This window comes from Gorilla gorilla, chromosome 18, assembly GCF_029281585.2.
Source record: "Gorilla gorilla gorilla isolate KB3781 chromosome 18, NHGRI_mGorGor1-v2.1_pri, whole genome shotgun sequence".
In the NCBI taxonomy this organism is placed as follows: Eukaryota; Metazoa; Chordata; class Mammalia; order Primates; family Hominidae; genus Gorilla; species Gorilla gorilla.
In genome coordinates, this window is record NC_073242.2 from 101554754 (window position 1) to 101577927 (window position 23174).

The 23174-nt window shown below is 44.1% G+C and overlaps 2 protein-coding genes and 1 pseudogene across 7 annotated transcripts in view; 1 reads left to right on the forward strand and 2 right to left on the reverse strand.

Annotated features, from left to right (window-relative positions):
• TXNL4B (thioredoxin like 4B) overlaps positions 1-23174 on the reverse strand; it is an 89251-nt gene that overhangs the window by 63884 nt on the left and 2193 nt on the right. For 3 of the 6 annotated variants that reach the window (XR_010131374.1, XM_055366460.2, XM_063699738.1), the window contains exons 2-3: positions 21163-21331; positions 19532-19683 (exon numbers count right to left, since the gene is read on the reverse strand). Coding sequence is in view for 5 of the 6 variants with exons in the window: in XM_055366460.2 (XP_055222435.1) it covers positions 19532-19683; positions 21163-21294 (284 nt within the window). In the remaining variant the exon portion in view is untranslated. Of the gene's footprint in view, positions 1-15404; positions 17359-19531; positions 19684-21162; positions 21332-23174 lie in introns of those variants that run through there. The other 3 variants (XM_004057966.5, XM_004057965.5, XM_019011992.4) reach the window with 2 other exon arrangements.
• LOC109023556 (large ribosomal subunit protein P1-like) lies at positions 2338-2959 on the reverse strand (annotated as a pseudogene).
• Positions 4164-7800, forward strand: LOC115930087 (haptoglobin-like). Its single transcript, XM_019011990.4, has 4 exons — positions 4164-4365; positions 4687-4788; positions 5550-5624; positions 6857-7800. Exons 1-4 carry the CDS (start codon positions 4164-4166, stop codon positions 7633-7635), a joined length of 1158 nt encoding a protein of 385 aa, XP_018867535.2. The 3' UTR covers positions 7636-7800.

Genomic DNA, 23174 nt, shown 5'->3' on the forward strand with positions numbered 1-23174 from the left:
GGGTGCGTGTGTGTGTGTGTGTGTGTGTGTGTGTGTGTGTGCACGCATGAACCCAGCTAGGGTAGAAAATGAGGACTTTTGCTTCTATGGGAAGTGACTTTCCAATTCACTTGTGTATCAAACGAACATGGTTAAATCAAATTGTACTAGCCAATGTTTGGGAGGATTCTGTATTAAGAGGATAAAGAAAAACATTAGAAAGAGAAGTTACAAAAATCACTGTGGGGGAAAATGAACACCAATGACTTGGCTGCTCTGAGGCTCGCAGGGAGTAGACAGTTAGGCATCCCAGGTCATCAGAGAACCAGTGGGGTCTTTTCCTCAGGGGCCGGGTTTTCTACACGCAAGTCAAACCTCTTCCCCTCTGGGACACGTTTCCAAAGGACTCCAGAAACACAGCACAGCTGGATTCAAAGTACCATGTGAAGATGTGCCTTTTCCTTCATCTTTGACAGCAGTTAATGTACTAAATGTCTTGATAGAGAAGGTCATATTTGAGAATATTCTTGGGATCAATAGGACTTTGGACAATAAGCTTCCCCCTCATTGCTCCTCGATAGATTACTTCAATCAAATCTATGAAGTCTTGTTTGGTTTTGAAGCTTCCCACAAACTTAGTGTGATCTGGAGATCTAGACAGCATAGAAGAGAAACAACTGCTCTAAGAACTTTGAATAATCATTTGTTGAAGACTTTCAGGATAAACAAAATGAACAACAGCTTTGTTATTTTCTTCTTGTCAATGAGACTTCAGACATAAAGCCCAACATTAATTTTTCAATCATTTTTTTCCATTTAGTAAATGACTCAACCCAGTGCTGTGGGCCACTAGCACGAAAGCTCTGTCATGTGCAAAGCTTCAGCTTCAAAAGCTATTGTAATCACAAAACTTATTTTTATCACTTCTCAAATCATCAAGTAGATTTCACCAAGTGTTGGAGTGCACATTGTTTCTTCGTTTGCTGTTGTTGTTTTTGGCTGGGCATTGTGCAAAGCCCATTCAATACTCATGGCCTTTAAGTTCTAGTCACTTATACTTTTGAGTGGTAGGTATTAAAAAATTGTTTTTTTAGAAAAGTATCTCAAACACCAGGTATGTTACTGTAAAAATTTTAAAGAAATAAATAAAATCACGGATGAGGCCAGAGGTCACTTTTCAGTGTCTATCCTTCCAATCTTGTGTGTGTGTGTGTGTGTGTGTATGTGCAGATGTATATTTCTTTTTTCCCAACATTGAGAATTATGCCATACAAATTATTCAGTAATGTGCTTTTTCCAGCTAATATATATTTCTTTCAGTCGTTAAATATGTATCTACAACATCATATTAAAGTTCTGGAAGTATAATTACTGGGTTAAAAAGTTTAAAATCTTTTAAGTGTTTGACATATAATGTTGAACTGGCCCTCTTAAAAGGTTGTACCAAATTAATACTTACATCAAGTGTGTTCTAGTAAAATAAACAGCTTTAAAACCCTTTGTGGTTTCTTTTTCTTTTTATTTTTTTGAGATGGAGCCTTGCTCTGTCACCCAGGCTGGAATGTAGTGGTGCAATCTCTGCTCACTGCAACCTCCACCTCCCGGGCTCAAGCGATTCTCCTGCCTCAGCCTGAGTAGCTGGGATTACAGGCGCCCACCATCATGCGCAGCTAATTTTTGTATTTTTAGTAGAGACAGGGTTTCACCATGTTGGCCAGGCTGGTTTTGAACTCCTGACCTCAAAGGATCAGCCTGCCTCAGCCTTCCAAAATGCTGGGATTACAGGTGTGAGCCATCACACCCGGCCAAGAATCACTAGCCTTTTTAATGAATAAATCAATCTTTTATTGAGTTGCTACTAAATTTCAATTGACTAGTACCTGGGATACACACAGGTGTAGACACTTGACTGAGATCTATTGATTTTTCTCATCTGCCTATTTAGGCTAATCACCAGACTATAAAATCATGAGAACCACTGCCATTGAGTATGGTCTGTGTCAGTCTACACTATAGCTTTAACTAGTTGTGTGATTTCTTGCAAAGAGCAATCAGAGAAGACACAATAAACACATTTACTGATTTCAGGCTGGAGAGCTTTTAAGTAATAGGGCGACGGCCACACACAAGCTGGAGAAAATTACTGTGAAAAGGAAGAGCTTTCTTTAGAGCCCCATCTAAGCTAGGCTGCAGAAATGTCTACGATGGGTTTGAAACAAATGAAAGTGAGGCCTTCTGCAGTGTGAAAATCCTCCAAGATAAAGAGACAGATTGATGGTTCCTGCCTTTGCCCTGTCCTGCCCAGTTGCTGATTTCGGGAAATACTTTGGCGGGTTCGTGGGTCATGAATTTGCCAGGTTTCCTTGGGTTTATAAAAAAACACCACGGGAAAATCAAGTGTAAAGCAAGAGCTCAACTGTTTGTTTTTTTTAACAGTTCAGTTTTTTACTGCACACATTATAAAAGAGGTTTAGTCAAAAAGACCAAAGCCCATGTCATCATCAGACTCCTTGGATTCTTCTTTCTTTGCTTTCACTTTCTTATCCTCTGCTGGTGCAGCACCGCTGCTGGAGCAGGTGCACCAGCCCCTGCTGTTGAGGCTCCCAATGTTGACGTTGGCCAGAGCCTTTGCAAACAAGCCAGGCCAAAAATTCAACATTTACACAGCTGCTTCAATGAGGGCATTGAACTTATCCTCCGTGATGGTCACCTCATCGTTGTGCAGAATGAGGGCCGAGTAGATGCAGGCGAGCTCAAAGACGGAGTCCACGGTGCGGGCAAATGTGGCGCTGGTGCTGCTGGATGCAGTGCTAGTCACCGGATGAAGTGAGGGCATCACCCCAATGCAGCCTTAGCTTCCTAGGAAGGACAGAGCACCTTGGTGGCAGGTGAGGAAAGAGGTTCAAGAGCTCAACTCTTAACAGGGGTGTTATTTGTGGTTTTGTTACTGGAAAAGATAGTGACCTTATCAGGGCCAAAGTTTGAAGACACAGGAATTACGAAATGGAGAAGGGCGAGAGGTGAGCTAATGGTGCCATAAAAAGACCAGCACATGCCCCATAGCACTGCTCTTCCAGAGGCAAGACCAACCAAGATGAGGTGGGTCCACAGCTTTCCCTCCTGCCTTTCCTCTGGTTCTTTCATTCTTCTTTGCATACATTGGTAAAGATGCAGAAATAGAACAAAGAAACAGGGAAAATTGGCTAAATTATAGTGAACTAAAGGGCTTAGTCTGTTAAATCTTCTCCTTTTCTGCATCCATAGAAGACAGTGCTGTCTTTCCCAGGAGATGAGATTTACTCTCAGGAGTTTCTTTTTCCTTGAGGTTACGTTTTTGACTTTGTAGGGGATGTCATCAGCTCCTGTGGTAGGCTTCCTGGCATTTTGAATATATTTATTGGCAGATATTTTCCTCTCTAAAAGTGCAAAATAAGAAAGACTAGTAGTAACACATTTGAATGACACAATTAATTGACTAGTACCTGGGATACACACTAGTCCCTGGGATACATCTAATTAAGGCACTTAGAGCTTATAAAAATAAAGACTTTCTGAAATGTTGAAATAACAAGACTAGAAACTATTTTAATAGAAGCAAGTAGTGTCTGAATGGTCGACGTCTGTTAGCGGGATGGTGAACTGGCAGGTGGTACCTGTGTGCCAATCCCCATGGCCACAGTCCTGCTTTCAGACACTGGTTCTCTTCCAGGTAACTTTTTTGCATTTTGGAGTTTGAGATACCATTTCCTAAAGATGAATTATCATAACATACTAGAAATAACCATATAAGTGTTTAAAATTATATATTTAAGGAAACTTTGATAATGGAAAATTTCAATAAATAGAGGGAATGGCATAATAAGCCCTGCTTTCTCATCTTTATCTACATTTTATTAGCAGTAACTTTGGGATGCCTGAGGGAGGTTTCTCTTTCCCGGAGGGCTTCTGTATTATTGACAACATACTTTCTTGAATGCAACCAGAAACTGAGGCCCTCATTCCTATGTGCCTTCCTATCCCTCTCTGAAGCTTCTGCAGAATTCCCAGCAGGACAGAGCTTGCTGGAAGCTTGGTATGCTCAGAAGCTGCTAAAGCATATATGGGCGGGGGTGGGGGCAACTTCTTGGTCCTAGCACTTCCATATATTGATTTTCTTTTCTGGCTGCTTAGTGGGAGGTGTGTGTATGCGTGTGTGTTTGTGTGTGTGCATGTGTGTGTACATGCCTGTGTGTGTGGATGCATGCATGTGCTGTGAAGCAGGGAGACCAGCTTTCCACTCCTTCTTGTCTTCTCCCTGCAGTGCCCTGGGAGGTGTCATTGCTTTCCTGCTCTGGGGACGACACCTTTTTTCATTTTACTCAGGCGATTATGTCATGGATATTTCAGGTCAGTCTTTGAGTTGGGTAGGAGCATGCATCCCTCGTGCTGCCGCATCCCACTCTGACCCTCTCGGGTCTGCACTCTCTCTCTGAGAACACCCAGTTCCCCCTTCTTCTTATCTTGACCTCTGGGCTTTCAGGACCGCGAAGAATATTGGGGATCCTGCCAGAAATGAGGGGCGCTTGCGCTTCCTTTGTCTTCTATTTGGGGTGGAAGGAGACTGATGTGCAGAGCAGCTTCCTCTCATCTGACTTTTCATGGGTCTCTGGGAACAATTTCCAAATAGTAAACTCTCTGGCAAATGACGATAGTAAACTTTCTTTGCAGATGATGGCTGCCCAAAGCCCCCCGAGACTGCAAATGGCTATGGGGAACACTCAATTCGCTACCAGTGTAAGAACTACTACAGGCTGCGCACAGAAGGAGATGGTAAGATGTGGACAACTGTCTCTGTGCCCTGCATACAACCCCCTACTCTGACATTTCCTTGATGGGTGGTGCTGAGGTGATTTGCCGGAATGTTCATTGCTCTCCTTGGAGCCAGGAGATTTAGATTCTAATAAGCGTTTTGTCACCAGTAGCCATGGCCCTTTGGGCAGACTAACTTTTGTCAGCCTCAAGTTTTCTGTTTTGTTAACGGGAGGCGATGCCATGCACCCTACCTCATGTAAATCTCAGAGTCAGATTTACATCTCCAGAACGAGATGTGGGAAAAGAAGGAATGCTGATGACGATGTCACCCTAACCTAGTGAAGTCTTGCTGTCCTGGCACTGCTCTAAGGGCTTTAGTCCTCACAGTATTAGTCCTCACAGTATTCCTCGGAATAGAGTTTATTGTTTTCACTTTGCTGATAAGGAAACTGAGGCACAGACAGGTTGAGTAGCTTGCCCAAATTCGGGCAGCCTGTAAGAGGAAGAGTCAGGATTTGAACCCTGAGCCCTCCCTGTACTGCCTGGCTGTGACCGCCATGACCACAGTGTGTTCTGCTGGGCTTAACTGGTGTCCAGGCACTTGGCTTCCAGCACAGCACTCTTTCCCTTCCTCCTTCTCGTATTCTCTCTCCTTTCTCCCTTCCTGTCTGCCTCCTTTCTTCTTCTTCTTTTTAATTCTTCTCCTTAAATGCCTTCTCACTCTGCTCTGGGTGCAGACTTGACTTTTCCTTTGGCTCATTTCTTGCCTTTTGTTTCAGGAGTGTACACCTTAAATGATAAGAAGCAGTGGACAAATAAGGCTGTTGGAGATAAACTTCCTGAATGTGAAGCAGGTGGGTGCTGAGCACTTAAGAGAGCAGGCAGGCGTCCAGCGGGGAACGTCCTAGGGGCACAGCCTTCCAGTGCGGCTTCCTCTGAGCACACAAGAGCCAGGAGGAGGGATGTGGGAGAACCGCAGCTGGCCAGGGAGAGACTTAAGCAGTTAGGTGATGACTCCCTAAGGGTCACCAAGGGTCTTGTTCACTGGGGCCTGAAGGGCACTGGCTGAATCCACTGTGTACACCGCCCACAGATCAGGAGAGCCTGTGCATACAGAGAGCCTGCTAGAGAGCCCTGGGTCTAAGCAGAAGCAAGCTCCAGGGAGAACAAGTCAAGGGATGACATAAAATCTTAATCCATGGAAGCCTAGCAGGAGGCTGGACATGGGCTGGAACTCCTGCTTCTCGTTATTAGGAGGAACTGTTGCTCTCTCCTTTCCGTCTCAGAACCAGAGGCAAAGGCCCAGCCTCTTCTGCTCTTACTGGTGCGGAACTGCCAACCTGTGTCGTATTAACTGCACCATGTACAAAATCTGAGCTCCAGCCAGTGCTGCTCTAGTTTCATCTTTCTTCAGAGAGAATGAATTATTGTAGCTCCTAGTCACTGCCCCTTTCTTCTTTGAGACACAGTTTCGTTCTTGTCGCCCAGGCGGGAGTGCAGCGGCGCGATCTCAGCTCGCTGTAACCTCTGCCTCCCGGGTTTAAGCAATTTTCCTGCCTCAGCCTCACAATGTAGCTGGGATTATAGGTGACCATCACTACGTCCAGCTAATTTTTTTGTATTTTTACTTGAGACCGGGTTTCACCATGTTGGCCAGGCTGGTCTTGAACTCATGACCTCAGGAGATCCAACTGCCTCGGCCTCCCAAAGTGCTGGGATTACAGGTGTGACCCACTGCAGCTGGCCCCTAGCCCTTTCAATGAATTTCAGGGAATTGTGGGAATTCCTCTGTTGGGATAATTGTTTAAATATAATATAGTTCACCAGCCAGCGTTAAAAAATCTCAGTATTTTCATTTCCTTTGTTAGAAAAGTGGGAAATAGAGCTTTTTGTAATGTAAACAATTTAAAAAGCAGAATTATTTTAAAACGCAACTATTGGAAATGAGATCAGCAGGTGGTAAGGGCAAAGCATTTAAATCTTTCTACTTTATGCAGCAGTGACAACCGCCCATGCTTTCACCCCTTTCTCAGATGGAAAGGATCTTGCACATTTCCACTCACGAGTGTCTTGCTCTCCTTGACAGTATGTGGGAAGCCCAAGAATCCGGCAAACCCAGTGCAGCGGATCCTGGGTGGACACCTGGATGCCAAAGGCAGCTTTCCCTGGCAGGCTAAGATGGTCTCCCGCCATAATCTCACCACAGGGGCCTCGCTGATCAATGAACAATGGCTGCTGACCACAGCTAAAAATCTCTTCCTGAGCCATTCAGAAAATGCCATAGCAAAAGACATTGCCCCTACTTTAACACTCTATGTGGGGGAAAAGCAGCTTGTAGAGATTGAGAAGGTTGTTCTACACCCTAACTACTCCCAGGTAGATACTGGGCTCATCAAACTCAAACAGAAGGTGCCTGTTAATGAGAGAGTGATGCCCATCTGCCTACCTTCAAAGGATTATGCAGAAGCAGGGCGTGTGGGTTACGTGTCTGGCTGGGGACAAAGTGACAACTTTAAACTTACTGACCATCTGAAGTATGTCATGCTGCCTGTGGCTGACCAAGACCAACGCATAAGGCACTATGAAGGCGGCACAGTCCCCGAAAAGAAGACACCGAAGAGCCCTGTAGGGGTGCAGCCCATACTGAACGAACACACCTTCTGTGCCGGCATGTCTAAGTACCAGGAAGACACCTGCTATGGCGATGCGGGCAGTGCCTTTGCCGTTCACGACCTGGAGGAGGACACCTGGTACGCGGCTGGGATCCTAAGCTTTGATAAGAGCTGTGCTGTGGCTGAGTATGGTGTGTATGTGAAGGTGACTTCCATCCAAGACTGGGTTCAGAAGACCATAGCTGAGAACTAATGCAAGGCTGGCTGGAAGCCCTTGCCTGAAAGCAAGATTTCAGCCTGGAAGAGGGTAAAGTGGATGGGAGTGGACAGGAGTGGATGGGATAAGATGTGGTTTGAAGCTGATGGGTGCCAGCCCTGCATTGCTGAGTCAATCAATAAAGAGCTTTCTTTTGACTCATTTCTGTGTTGTGTTCACTCTTGAGTCTTTTTTATTTGCTCCTTTATGGTCCAGGGTGGTCAGAAGGTATAGAGTCTACTGGGAGTATGGCAGGAAAACACCCCAAACCCACTGGAAATCCCGAAGGTGATACAAACTCTTCCACCTTAGGGAATCATGCTCACTGACTGAATGCCTATTGAATGCTAGGTCCCAGAAAGGTAACTGTTGTCCTTGTTTTACAGGCAAGGAAACAGAGACTCAGAGATGGTAAGTGAGTTGCTTAAGATTACATAGCTATGAAACAGGGAAGCTGAACTTTGAATCCAGGCCTGGTTGATACAAACTCAGAGCTCTTTTCACCGCATGCTGTTGCCTCTTCAAAGCGAATTAGGAGAAAGGGCATGGGCCTGGTGAGGAAGAGGCTAGCTCAAAATGGGATGGGGAAAAAGGGTTTTAACATAGACAGTACTTCAGAGTTTGGGATCTAACCTACCAGCACTCTAGAAAACAAAAGATGATGATGTAAAGGCAGGATCTCTGGACTTGCTGAGTCCAAATCATGGCTTGGCCCAAACATTTGCTAAGTAATTTAGGCTTCCTGGCCATTAGTTCCTGGTCTCTTCCATGAAGGACTTGAGCCAGGGTAACGTCCCTATCAGCAATAAGCTTCTGGGACTCTGTAAAGAGTGGGGAGGTAGAGTCCCTGTCTCAGTAGAAGCTGCTTTTCCTACTTGGAACAAACCCACCCTTCACCAGGAATCAAAAGCAAGCTGTCTGATCTTCCTCTCCTGATGGGAGGTCATGCTATTAAGAGTCTCCCAGAAGAAAGCTTCTGGAGCTCTGAGAAACAGAAGCTCTTCTAACAGAACTTTTTTTTGCTATAAGCCTTCAATACCACCAATCACCAATGTGCCTTCTTCTCATGCGAAAATACGGCCCCTCCTTTGCAGGGTGTAAAATGACACCGATGTCACTATCTCTCACCAGGGTCTGGCCATCTCTGTGAAGCTCTCCTCACAGGCACCCTGCAGATTCATCAATAAACTTCAACAGGTTAGCGCTAGTAGGCCAATAAGACCTATATTCTAGAACCTGTGAAAGAGACAATAGTCAGAAACTGGCAAATACCAGTCAAACTCTTTAAAAAAATGCCTCTTAGAACACAGTCACTTACACATTTTCCTAGATCTCTTCAGCACCAAGTTTCTTGGAAGAACAAGGCACTCTGCAGTTTTCTTAAAGAATTGTCTGATTGTATTAAGTGGCTTCTGGTAAAACAACAGTAAGAGAAAAGTTCTGGCATTCTCTTGATCACTCATCTTCTCTGCCTTCCTCCCCAGCACCACCTCCTGGCCTCAGCCTGTGGGCTTCTGCAAAGTCAGGTATCAGGACTAATTAGGTAGCATCAAATTCCTGTTAATTCCAGAAGCAGGGACAAACCTGTTCGGGAGGGACTTAATGACGAAATTAGGTATAGGTCTATACGTTAATCAAGGAAAATTCTCTGCTTCCTTAAACTTACTTACCACCCTTGAGGAGAGCCAAATCCACTCTGATGATGTTTGGTCATAGGAAGGAAATTGGGGAAAATTACAAGTTTCTCCAATCCATGTAAAATTAAGAAACCCTGGGGAAGTTGTAAAGAGAAAACAGTACCCTATTCCCTTGAAAGGCAGAATAGGTTTATAACTTATAATCGAAGGTCTCCTTCAGGAAGGACTTCTTGAACCCCATATGTCCTCTTACAACACTCCAATATTGCCTATAAAAAAGTCGGATGGGTCATATCGGCTACTACGAGATCTTCGAGCCATTAACCAAATAGTCCAGACCACCCACCCTGTCATTCCTAACCCTTACACCATTATCAGCAAGATCCCTCATGACTGCCAGTGGTTCACAGTAATAGACCTCAATGATGACTTCTGGGCTTGCCCCTTAGCTGTGGATAGCTGGGACATATTTGCTTTTGAATGGGAAGACCCTCATTCCAGTTGGAAGCAATAGTAGTGATGGACAGTTCTACCCCAAGGGTTTACAGACTCTCCAAACCTATTCAGTCAAAGTTTGGAACAAGTCCTACAGAATTTCCCTTTTTCATCATTCTTATGTCTATTCCAATATGTGGATGACCTGCTCATTTCCGGAGGCACCAAAGACCAAGTAACCGCAATTTTAATTAGCTTTCTAAATTTCCTAAGGGAACAATGGTTACGGGTCTCAAAAAGTAAACTCCAGCTTGTAGAACCCGAGGTAAAACACATGGGGCACTTAATAAGCAAAGGTAAGCGGAAGATAGGGCCCAAACAAATGGAAGGGATCATATCCCTGCCACTGCCTGAGACAAAACAAGAACTTAGAAAATTCTTCAGGCTAGCTGGAAATTATTGCCTGTGGATTGACTCTTATGCCGTAAAAACAAAACCTCTATATCTAAAACTTACCCAAGAAGGGCCTGACCGCCTTCTTTGGACTCCACAAGAAGTCCAGCAAGTTGAGGAACTAAAACATCTACTTATAACTGCCCCTGTCTTAGCTCTGCCATCCTTAGAACAGCCATTTCACTTTTTTGTTAATATAAGCAATGGGGCAGCTATAGGAGTACTCACTCAAAAGCATGGGGCCATTGCCAGCCCACAGCCTTTCTGTCAAAGATTCTTGATGTGGTAACCTGTGGGTGGCCCGAATGTATCCAATCTACAACTGTTTTATTGACAGAGGAAAGTAGAAAAATAACCTTTGGGGGAAGTCTCATCCTAAGCACACCCCATCAGGTTAAAACCATTCTTAGCCAAAGAGCAGGGAGATGGCTTACAGATTCAAGAATCCTAAAATATGAAGCTATCCTATTAGAAAAAGGTGATTTAACCCTAACCACTGACAATGTGCTCAACCCCGCCACCTTCCTTTTTTTTTTTTTTTTTTTGAGATGGAGTTTCACTCTTATTGCCCATGCTAGAGTGCAATGGCACAATCTCGGCTCACCGCAACCTCCACCTCCTGGGTTCAAGCAATTCTCCTGCCTTAGCCTACCAAGTAGTTGGGATTACAGGCATGCCACCATGCCTGGCTAATTTTTTTGTATTTTTAGTAGAGATGGGGTTTCTCCATGTTGGTCAGGCTGGTCTTGAACTCCTGCCCTCAGGTGATCCGCCTGCCTTGGCCTCCCAAAGTGTTGGGATTACAGGTGTGAGCCACTGTGCCCGGCCTACCCCGCCACCTTCCTGACAGGAAATCCAAACGCCGGAGACCCCAAGCACAAATGTTTAGACTTAATCATCAAACTAAAGTAAGGCCTCATCTAAGTGAGACCCCTTTAAAAACACGGCACCATCTCTTTGCAGACGGCTCCTCCCGGGTAATTGAAGAGAAAAAACATAATGGCTACTCAGTGGTTGATGGAGAAACTCCCACAGAAGTAGAATCAGGGAGACTTCCCAATAACTGGTCTAACCAAACATGTGAGTTGTTCGCACTAAATCAAGCCTTAAAATAGCTGCAGAATCAAGAAGGGACTATTTACACCAATTCCAAATATGCTTTTGGAGTGGCCCATACCTTTAGGAAGATTTGGACTGAACAAGTTATTACTAGCAAGGGCCAAAACCTTGTCCACAAAGAGTTAATCATGCAAGTATTAGAAAACCTTCAGCTACCAGAGGATATAGCCATTGTTCATGTCCCAGGACACCATAAAGGTCTCTCTTTCAAGAGTTACTTCCCAAGAAGCGCCCATTTTCCACTGAACCCCTTGTCTCCCTTCCCCATCTGCAACCCCCATCTTCTCCGAAGCAGACAAAGAAAAATTAAAGAAAATAGGGGCTAACAAAAACTCAGAAGAGAAACGGATACTGCCAGATAACAAAGAAATGTTGTCCAAACCCCTAATGACAGAAATCTTAACACAACTTCACCAAGGGACCCATTGGGGTCCCCAAGCCATGTGTGATGCAGTCCTTAGAACCTATGGGTGTACAGGGATTTATACCCTCACCAGGCAAGTCACAGACAGTTGTATGGTATGCAGAAAAACCAATAAACAAACTTTAAGAAAACTGCCCTTCGGGGGAAGAAATCCTGGGCTAAGGCCATTCCAAAGTGTCCAAATTGACTTATACCGAAATGCCCCAAATAGGCTGCCTCAAATGTTTGTCAGTTATAGTGGACCATCTCACTCACTGGGTGGAAGCCATTCACCTGCCAAGTGCAACTGCCAATAATGTAGTTAAAGTACTAATAGAAGATACCATACCCAGATTCAGATTAATAGAGAACATTGACTCAGACAATGGAACCCATTTTACTGCACAAGTCATTAAAGGATTAACCCAGACACTAGAGATAAAATGGGAATATCATACTCCCTGGCACCCACCCTCATCAGGAAAAGTAGAAAGAATGAATCAAACTAAAAAAATCACCTAACTAAACTAATCTTGGAAACCCGACTGCCATGAACTAAGTATCTCCCTGTCGCCTTACTAAGAAATCGTATCGCCCCTTGAAAAGACATCGGCCTGTCCCCTTATGAAACGCTCTACAGATTGCCATGCTTAAATTCCACCACTGACATCCCTACATTCGAAACAAAACATCAATTTCTTAAAAACTATATACGTGGTCTATCTTCCACCCTTTTTCCCCTCAGGACCCAAGCCCTCGTAGCACAAATGCCGCCTCTAGAGTTTCCAGTACACCCACATCAGCCTGGGGATTATGTGCTCATCAAAAGCTGGAGGGAGGAAAACTCGAACCATCGTGGGAAGGACCCTATCTAATACTCCTAACAACTGAAACAGCAGCCCGAACGGCTGAACAGGGGTGGACTCATCACACTCGGGTAAAAAGGACCCCACCCCTTATGGAATCATGGACCATCACTCCAGGACCAACTCCCTCAAAATTAACATTCAAAAAGGTCTAATTTGTCTCTTCTTCCCCCTAATTGCCCAGGGGCATTTCAATTTTTTTTTTTTTTTGAGATGGAGTCTCGCTCTGTTGCCCAGGCTGGAGTGCAGTGGCAAGATCTCCGCTCACTGCAAGCTCCGCCTCCTGGGTTCACACCATTCTCCTGCCTCAGCCTCCCAAGTAGCTGGGACTACAGGCGCCCGCCACCACGCCCGGCTAATTTTTTGTATTTTTAGTAGAGATGGGGTTTCACAGTGTTAGCCAGGATGGTTGATCTCCTGACCTTGTGAACTGCCCACCTCGGCCTCCCAAAGTGCTGGGATTACAGGCATGAGTCACCGCGCCCAGCCCGCATTTCATTGTTAATGTAACCAGGTCAGCCTCCCCCCAAGCTGTTGTGTTTGATGCTTGCCTAGTCATACCTTGCGGAGACCTACAAAGTCAAAGGCAACTAGCCTCTTCAGAAAAGTATCTTTGCCCTTGGTACTCACCCCACCCTCAATCTGATCCTTGCAAGATTCCCTATAATTGGCTACCTTGCCATTCCTGGTACGATATTCTCTGGACCACTCAGTCCCAAGGCTGGACTTCTTCAGCAGGCTGCACCTCCCTAAAACCTTATATCCATTTTACTAAACAAAATAACTCCTCTAACTGCCAACACCTCCGATGTAACCTGGTGCATATTTCTATTACTACTTCAACCTCCACTAACCATATTCCCACCCTAAGTCGCTTTTATGGTATGGGACAGATGTTAGCGGGAAAGACCCCATAGGGTCCTTTGAGATTGGTTTTGTCGCCCCTCCAGCACCCCTTCCTTCCCCAAGATCTCCTCCAAATGAAACAACTATCTTGCCACTACCTAATGACAAAACTAAAGTGCACATAGTGGAAGTCAAAGACCTAAAACAAACCCTGGCCATCGAGACCGGACACCAAGAAACGAATGCCTGGCTGAAATGGATCAAATATTCAGTTTGCACTTTAAATAAAAGCGACTGTTATGCCTGTGCAATGGGCAGGCCAGAAACCCAAATAGTTCCCTTCCTGCTTGGATGGTCTAACAAACCGGGCATGGACTATACAGTAGCTCTCTTCCAGCACCCCACAGCCTGGGGTAATAAGTCATGCACCACTCTCTCACTGCTTTTCCCAAAAGTCAAAGACTGCCCTGTGGGTCAGCCCCCAAGGGCCATCTGGCTCCTGGCCTCTGATGCCAATTGTACCTCTTGTCTCTCATGACGGGGAAAACTTGCATCTTTCAGGAATCTAACGGGATGCAGTGAATCCGAGCCTTTTCGAGAGCTCACCAATCAGACTGCCCTTGTCTATCTACAAGCAGATGTTTGGTCCATTGCGGAGGACCTCTACTGGGTATGCTGCCAAATAATTGGAGCAGCACTTGCGCTCTAATCCAACTGGCCATCTCTTTCACCCTGGCATTTCATCAGTCCGACAAAAAGTCACCCTCTTGGGAAAAAAGAGAAGCTCCTCAAGGGTCTTTTGACCCCCATGTCTATATAGAGGCAATTGGAGTACCACGAGGAGTAGCCAACGAATTTAAAGCTCGAAATCAAATAGCTGCCAGGTTTGAGTCAGTCTTATTTTGGTGGTCTACTATAAACAAAAACGTAGACTGGATAAACTATATATATTACAATCAACAAGGATTTGTTAATTATACCAGAGATACCATTTGGGGATAGCTGAGCAATTTGGTCCCACCAGCCGAACGGCCTGGGAAAAGAGGATAGCTCTTGACATGACATTAGCAGAAAAAGGCAGAGTTTGTGTCATCATCAGAGCCCAATGTTGTACTTTGATCCCAAATAACACAGCTCCCGATGGAACCATTACCAAGGCTCTACAAGGCCTCACCACCCTAGCAAATGAGCTGGCTGAAAATTCTGGAATAGATGACCCCTTCACAGGTTTAACCGAAAGATGGTTTGGTAAATGGAAAGGACTTATGGCCTCTATCCTCACTTCCCTTGCCATTGTTACAAGTGCACTCATCCTTGTAGGCTGTTGCATCACACCTTGTGTTTGTGGGTTAGTTCAAAGACTCATAGAAATGGCTCACACTAAAACCTTCTCTGTCTCTCCTCCTCCATATTCAGACCAACTTTTACTCCTAGACAATCAAGAAGAGCAACAAAGCCAAATCTTACTAAAATAATTTGAAGAGGAAGAATTATAACAACAAAAAGGGGGAAATTGTCAGAATAAAAGACAGGTTCCTCTTCAAAGATCCAACTTTCTTGTCATAGGCTGTAAACCGCCTTGCTCCAAACCTTAACCTGTAACCTTTACCCTCTGCCTTATTTGAGAAAGATTCAAGCGCATAGCCAATTGGAGTCAACCTAGACTGTGTGGTCCAACCCCAACCAATGGGGAAAGACAAAGAAGCAGGAACTGTGTTAGGGTTAGAAACCTGTTCTCCTTTGTTAGGTGTGCTTTTGCGACTGCTATAGGCGCGGGCAGCACCCTTCTGCAGAAGTAAACTTTGCCTTGCTGAGAAACTTTTCTTCTGAGTGCTCCTCTTCCTCTGCAGCACTCAGAAATAAGAGAACTTATTTCTAACAGGAGGAAGAAGACATGATAATTTTGCACACGCAGGTTCTGAGTTTTGGCTGGTGTGCTGAGTGCTTACCATACCTCAAATACTGTGTGATCTGGGCTGAAGAACAGAAAACCCAACTAACAGTGACTTAGGCAAAAAGAAATTTTATTCTTTCACAGAAGTCTGAGGCAGGCAGGTCCAGAGTTCATGCAGGAGCTCAATAACATCAGGGATCGGGCTCTTTTTGTTCTTCTTAGCATATCGATGTTTTACCTGATGCTGGGCACCTTGTGGACCTAAGATGGCTGTTGTAGCTCCATGCATCGTGATTAAACCAGAGACAGGAAGTGTACGATGGAAGAGGACAGAGGTGATGGCCTCCTCCTCTCCTTTTGTCTTATTCCTGGAGTGACTCCCTCCTCTTATCAGCAGGGATACAAGCAGTGCCTGGCAGCCTTCCCTCTCTCCTGTATGAGCCAGAAGCAAGACTCATGGCACCCCTCCCTGCAGGAAAGGGGTGGAATGGAGCCCCTGGCAAAGGGGGCTGGACTTGCAGTGACAGTGCTGCTCTGAACAGGACTGGGCTTCTGTTGGAGAGGCGGTCAGCGGCTGCTAGGCAGGTCACAAGCTGCCTTGCCCATGGCTCTCCAGCTCTGCACCTACCCTCTCCTTCTAATAAATCTGTTTCAATAACCACCATGAGGTTTAAAGAGGAGCAGTAACTTGCCCACGGTTGCACCAGGCACCCCTAGAAGAGCAAGAATTCCTTACAAAGTTATTAAAACAGGCAAATCCCATATAGGTGACATTTCTTTCCAACAATGCTGACATCTCTTTTAGTTTTGAGCCTTAGTAATCCAATTTTCTGCCTCAGGAAGAGGCAGCAGCTTCTGGGAAAAATCTGCTCCTGCTAAGGTGGCTCATTCATTGTTTTACCTGAATAGAGTGGTGGATGGTGAAGGTTCAAATTCTCACTTTTCACATAAAATTTTATAACATAAAAAATAATTAAATGGGGTGGGCGTGGTGGCTCACGCCTATAACCCCAGCACCTGGGAGGCTGAGGAGGGCGCATCAAGAGGTCAGGAGATCGAGACCATCTTGGCTAACACGGTGAAACTGCGCCTCTATAAAAATACAAAAAATTAGCCAGGCATGGTGGCAGGCGCCTGTAGTCCCAGCTACTCAGGAGGCTGAAGCAGGAGAATGGCATGAACCCAGGAGGTGGAGCTTGCAGTGAGCTGAGAGCACGCCACTGCACTCCAGCCTGGGCGACAAGAGTGACTCGGTCTCAAAAAAAAGAAAAAAAATTAAATGAGCCAACCAGGACAATGTTTAAAAGCCAGAGCCAAAAAGGCTCCAAAATAAAACAAACTTGTCTGCTCAATTAATTATTTGAAGAGAACCTACAGTAATACAGACTGGAGATGGGAAAGCAAGAGGGATGTATGAGTGGAGGAACGGGCAAAGGGGTGTGTGTGTGTGTGTGTGTGTGTGTGTGTGTGTGTGTGTGCATGCATGCACCCAGCTAGGGTAGAAAATGAGGACTTTTGCTTCTATGGGAAGTGACCTTCCAGTTCACTTGTGTATCAAATGAACATGATGAAATCAAATTGTACTAGCCAATGTTTGGGAGGGTTCTGTATTAAAGGGATAAAGAAAAACATTAGAAAGAGAAGTTACAAAAATCACTGTGGGGAAAATGAACACCAATGACTTGGCTGCTCTGAGGCTCGCAGGGAGTAGACATTTAGGCATCCCAGGTCATCAGAGAACCAGTGGGGTCTTTTCCTCAGGGGCCGGGTTTTCTACACGCAAGTCAAACCTCTTCCCCTCTGGGACACGTTTCCAAAGGACTCCAGAAACACAGCACAGCTGGATTCAGGTACTGTGTCAAGATGTGCCTTTTTCTTCATCTTTGACAGCAATTAATGTACTAAATGTCTTGATAGAGAAGGTCATATTTGGGAATATTCTTGGGATCAATAGGACTTTGGACAATAAGCTTCCCCCTCATTGCTCCTCGATAGATTACTTCAATCAAATCTATGAAGTCTTGTTTGGTTTTGAAGCTTCCCACAAACTTAGTGTGATCTGGAGATCTAGACAGCATAGAAGAGAAACAACTGCTCTAAGAACTTTGAGTAATCACTTGTTGAAGACTTTCAGGATAAACAAAATGAACAACAGCTTTGTTATTTTCTTCTGTCCATGAGACTTCAGACATAAAGCCCAACATTAATTTTTCAATCATTTTTTTCCATTTAGTAAATGACTCAACCCAGTGCTGTGGGCCACTAGCATGAAAGGTCTGTCATGTGCAAAGCTTCAGCTTCAAAAGCTATTGTAATCACAAAATCCATTTTTATCACTTCTCAAATCATCAAGCAGATTTCACCAAGTGTTGGAGTGCACATTGTTTCTTCGTGTGCTGTTGTTGCTTTTGCCTGGGCATTGTGCAAAGCCCATTCAATATTCATGGCCTTTTGAGTGGTAGGTATTAAAAAATTGTTTTTTTAGAAAAGTATCTCAAACACCAGGTATGTTACTGTAAAAATTTTAAAGAAATAAATAAAATCACGGATGAGGCCAGAGGTCACTTTTCAGTGTCTATCCTTCCAATCTTGTGTGTGTGTGTGTGTGTGTGTGTGTGTATGTGCAGATACATACTTCTTTTTTCCCAACATTGGGAATTATGTCATACAAATTATTCAGTAATATGCTTTTTTCTAGCTGACATATATTTCTTTCAGTTGTTAAATGTGCATCTACAACATCATATTAAAGTCCTGGAAGTGTAATTACTGGTTAAAAAGTTTAAAAACTTTAAACTATTTGATACATAATGTTGAACTGGCCCCCTTAAAAGGTTGTACCAAATTAATACTTACATCAAATGTGTTCCAGTAGAATAAACAGCTTTAAAATACTTTTGTGTTTTTTTTTTTTTTGTTGTTGTTGTTGTTTTGCGATGGAGCCTTGCTCTGTCACCAGGCTGGAGTGTAGTGGTGGTGCATTCTCTGCTTACTGCAACCTCCACCTCCTGGGCTCAAGCGAATCTCCTGCCTCAGCCTCCTGAGTAGTTGGGATTACAGGCACCCACCATCATGCCTGGCTAATTTTTTTTTTTGAGACGGCAGCTCTGTTGCCCAGGATGGAGTGCAGTGGCGCGATCTTGGCTCACTGCAAGCTCCGCCTCCTGGGTTCACACCATTTTTCTGCCTCAGCCTCCAGAGTAGCCAGGACTACATGCGCCCGCCACCACGCCCAGCTAATTTTTTGTATTTTTAGTAGAGACAGGGTTTCACTGTGTTAGCCAGGATGGTCTCGATCTGCTGACCTCGTGATCTGCCTGCCTCGGCTTCCCAAAGTGCTGGGATTACACGCGTGAGCCACTGCGCCTGGCCATGCCTGGCTAATTTTTGTATTTTTAGTAGAGATGGGGTTTCACTATGTTGGCCATGCTGGTTTTGAACTCCTGACCTCAAATGATCCGCCTGCCTCGGCCTCCCAAAGTGCTGGGATTACAGGCGTGAGCCACTATGCCCAGCCTAAAACACTTTAAAACAGATAATATTTCACATACTTTCAAATAAAGACAAAAAGGGTACACAGATCTAGATAAGTGGACACATCAACCACAGTAAGAAATGATCAGAATCATGGATGCATCCAATCATCAATATTAAGTATTGAGATGGTAATTGGATGGAGTGGAAGGCATTAAAGAGGACATCATGTTACTTATTCTTGACAGGCTTTGTTGAAGAATGATTTAAAATTCAATGGCGAAAAGCAGGAAACTTTGCAAGAGAGAAGCACATCTTAGTTTGCTAGAAGGAATGTTTCTTTTATAAATGCCACTTACCAGTCCAAAAGCTTAAGAAAAACTACATGTTTTGTTTCAAATGAAATTCCTGGGAAAATTTTAAGAGTTCTTTATTTAGCTAATATGGCTATTTTATATTTTATAGACTTATGGATGGTAGTGCTTTGCCAACTGTACTATTTCTTCATACTTAAGTCGGAAATTAAAATTTGACAAACCATGCGTATGCACTATTAAAGAAATAAATAAAATTTGACAATCATACCTGAAGCACTCTCATTTTGTAGCAAGGTTTTGCATAAAAAATTAGAGAGTGCGTCAATTGAGGAAACAGTACTGATGTAAGACTCACAGAGCCAACATCACATGGAAATAGGCAAGCTACTGAAACTGCTTACCAAGGAAACTTACAAGGTTGCAATTAACTTCAGATCAACTGCACTTACCCATAATCCACTTTCATATGCTGCCCATTGAAGAAAAAGACAGTAGATGGAATATAACTGATGTCAAAATACTGTGTATAAACTGCAGTTTGGTCCACATCTACCAGGTATATAGCAGCCATTTTACTTAAGTCAGAAGAGGTCTTAGAAAGCTGCAAATGACAAGAGAGACAAAGGTTACAATAGGAGAGGCAGCTAATGTTTCTTCTGTGAAACTTGTTACTACAACAGAGTGTTTTGTTTGAAAAAACTCCTGGGCCAACAATGCAGCCCACGTGGCTCCCACATTAGACAAAGCATAACCCCATCCTCCAGAGTCTCATTCACTGCAGACGGGCTTAGGAGGGAATCTTGGGGAAAACTGTATGAGGTTAGGAAGGGACCTTGGGGAAAACTGTGTGAGGTTAGAAGGGGACCTTGGGGAAAACTGTGTGAGTTTAGGAGGGTGACAGCATGGGAGTATTCCTGTCTATTCATTGTGGAGAGAGACCTAACCCAGAACTAAGACCTCTACCCGCCATTTCTACTGCTGCCATCCCGTGTTAAGAGCTGAGCATACAAATCCTTGGGGAAAACTGTGTGAATCTATTTCTTCCTTTAATTTCTTTCTTTGAATGCTTTTATAAAAGTAGCCCATGCTCATTTAAAACAACACAACTTAGAAATATGTAATGTGGATAGTGAAATTCCCTAACGTCTCCTTCCTCCCAATCCTCCCAGAAATGAAAACCATGATAATTAGTAGCAGACACTTATATAATATTACTATGTGGTAACTGTCCTAAGTGCTTAACATTTGTTAACTCATTTAATCCTCACATCATTCTTATAAGGTATATGCTATCAGAGTCCCCATTTTATAGATAGGGAAACTGAGGCACAGGAAGGTAAAGTAATTTGCCCCAGGTCACACAGCTCCTGAGCAGTAGGGCTGGGGTTTGAACTTTGGCAGCGTGGCTTCAGTGTCTACATCACTGACCTCTGTGGTATTTCCTCCTGCCTATGACTGAGGGTAGAATCCTCTGGTCCTTTTTTCCCCAGGCTGACACATCACACCCTCATTGTAACCACGGAAATGAGGATTTGTACGCTCAGCTCTTACACGGGATGGTAGCAGTAGAAATGGCAGTAAGAGGTCTTAGTTCTGGATTAGGTCTCTCTCTGCATCAGGCACATACTGGAGGCAGCACACTAGAAAAGATTATGTGCAGCTACAGAAAACTGAGTTCAAATTTCAACTCTGCAATATAGTGGATCTGCACCTGTGGGAAGTTACTTGCCCTCTCTGGTTTTTTTTTTCCTACTGGGAAATGGGGCTACTATTATCCTACTATTTCGAGCACTGAAAAGATAGTGTTCACAGATGCTTGTTAATAGTTTTCTGCTCTTCCATCACCTTGTTGGTGAAACAGCATTGACAGCTTCTAGTGGGTAAGGACATCCAAGACAGATTCAGCACACACAGATCTGGGGGCTTGGTTCAGGGCAGGCACACAATCAGCTCTTAGTGAACTAACAAATGAACAGCTATATACCCAACCCTGACTACTCCCTCTCATGTACTATTCAGATGCTGAAGTGAGAATATACAGATTATTAATAAAAACCACTTATTTTAGACATTCACTTACAATATCATCTAGCTGCAGACAGACAGGATCTTCATCTCTCCCAAACCTGAGAACCAACACCTTCTCAGCAGTACTTTTTATCGCCTGGTCTACTTCCTTTTTGCTAGTCAGCTTGGGCAGTAGGAAGCTCATCTTGAAATAACCCAAATGTGAATCCTTACTGTCACTCCTGAAATAAAGGTGCAATGTTTAAAGACAGTTTAGATTAAGTGCGTGAGCCCTCATTAAAAAAAATTCACAGAGTAGCTAATGTATTCACATAGTATGAAAGAAACATCATAGAAAGGTAACACTGTGGAGTTTCCCTCTCCTTGTCCCTGCTCCTTGGAACCAGTTTTCATTGCTCCCTCCCCTGGGCCAGATAACTGCTTTCATTAGTTTCTCATGTATCTTTCAGAGTTTTGTTATGCATTCACCAAAAAATACAAATATGCGTTCCGATATTTTTTTCTCTCTCTCCCCACCCCCAAAAGATAGCCTATTGTATCAGTGTTCCAGCAGGAAAGCGATGACACTCTCAACTTTGGTAATTTGAAGGCAGTTTAATTAAGGCAGGTGTAGAAAAACAATACGGTAAAGTGTACTACTTTGGGGCTAGTAACAGCGGGATGCTGTACCCATCCCTAGGCCATGGGAGGAAGAAGCCATGGCAGGAAGCAGTTATAAGAATTGTGTGGCAGAAAGAGGTGAGTGGAGAGGACAGTATATAGGAGGGCAGCCTGCTGTTAAGTGTTGCAGCCACTCTCCTCCCTCCCTCTGACCTTTGCTCATGCAACCACCAGCTGACTCCAACTGGAACCAGAGGGGAGGGGCCTGTTGAGGCAGGCAAACCTCCCCGTCCCAGAGCAGTCTAGAGGAGGATGAAGAATGGCTGTGGAGGGACCAATGACAGATGTTCCGCACACACACTTTATCTACTCTTCAGCACTTTTCATTATTTCAAACCTAACCTATGAAGATTACCCCATATCTCTATATAGAGAACATCCATATTCTCTGTCATGGCAGCATATTATTTCTTGCATGTGTTACACTTTTTAAACAGTCCTTTAGGGTATACATTATATTATTACAAGTTCTGGCTTAAAGATTCTTGGTGTGCACCTTACTAGCTGCACCTCATTACACGGCAAACAGATCAATTAAGAGTGTGTGTGAAAACTACAATACCATAAACAAATAATAAAATACTGAGGTACAAGGGACCTAATCCAACCCCGTCATTTTACAAACTAGCTTGCTTACAGTTGCACTTTCTGCTACAATGACAAGGACTAGAATACAAGCCACCAAATTTCTAGTCCAGGGGTCCTTCTACTACAATAATCTATTTTCATGATTGGAAGAAATTTCATTTTTGAGAAACTCTTTGACAAAGAAGCTTAGTTTTGTGGTCATCTATAAGAGACTCCATTGAGATGGTCGGTATTTTGAATTCAGTTCCAAATATGAAAAGGGAGGATTTCTTTTCCTATATTTTTTGTCACAAGTCACATTTTAAGATACGAATTAGGCCAGGCTCACCCCTGTAATCCCAGCACTTTGGGAGGCCAAGGAGGGTGGATCACCTATGGCCAGGAATTCGAGACCAGCCTGGCCAACATGGTGAAACCCCGTCTCTACTAAAAATACAAAAAATTAGCCGGGCGTGGTGGCAGGCGCCACCTGTAATCCAAGCTACTCAGGAGGCTGAGGCAGGAGAATTGCTTGAACCCTGGAGGCGGAGGTTGCAGTGAGCTAGGATCGCTCCACTGCACTCCAGCCTGGGCAAGGCAACAAGAGCGAAGCTCCGTCTCCAAAAAAAAAAAAAAAAGGAATTATTTAACTAAAATTCACATAGGAAATAAGATTGTTCCAGCTATAGGTCATACTTTAAACAGGGACATTGATGGCCCAAAGGGACGTCATCAGATGTGAGCAGCAGAACAAATTACCAATGAAAGGGAAGGTCAAAGAGAAGACGGATCTGTCCCACTAGAATTCAAACAAACAGCAATTCCTCTGTGTTACTG

What these genes read in the sequence shown, in the direction of transcription:
- LOC115930087 (XM_019011990.4), top strand. Translation starts at nt 4,164, where the DNA reads ATGCGTGTGTGTTTGTGTGTGTGCATGTGTGTGTACATGCCTGTGTGT. An exon ending in GCTGCGCACAGAAGGAGATG is followed by an intron (nt 4,789 to 5,549) that starts GTAAGATGTGGA and finishes CTTTTGTTTCAG; the next exon opens with GAGTGTACACCTTAAATGAT. An exon ending in ACTTCCTGAATGTGAAGCAG is followed by an intron (nt 5,625 to 6,856) that starts GTGGGTGCTGAG and finishes TCTCCTTGACAG; the next exon opens with TATGTGGGAAGCCCAAGAAT.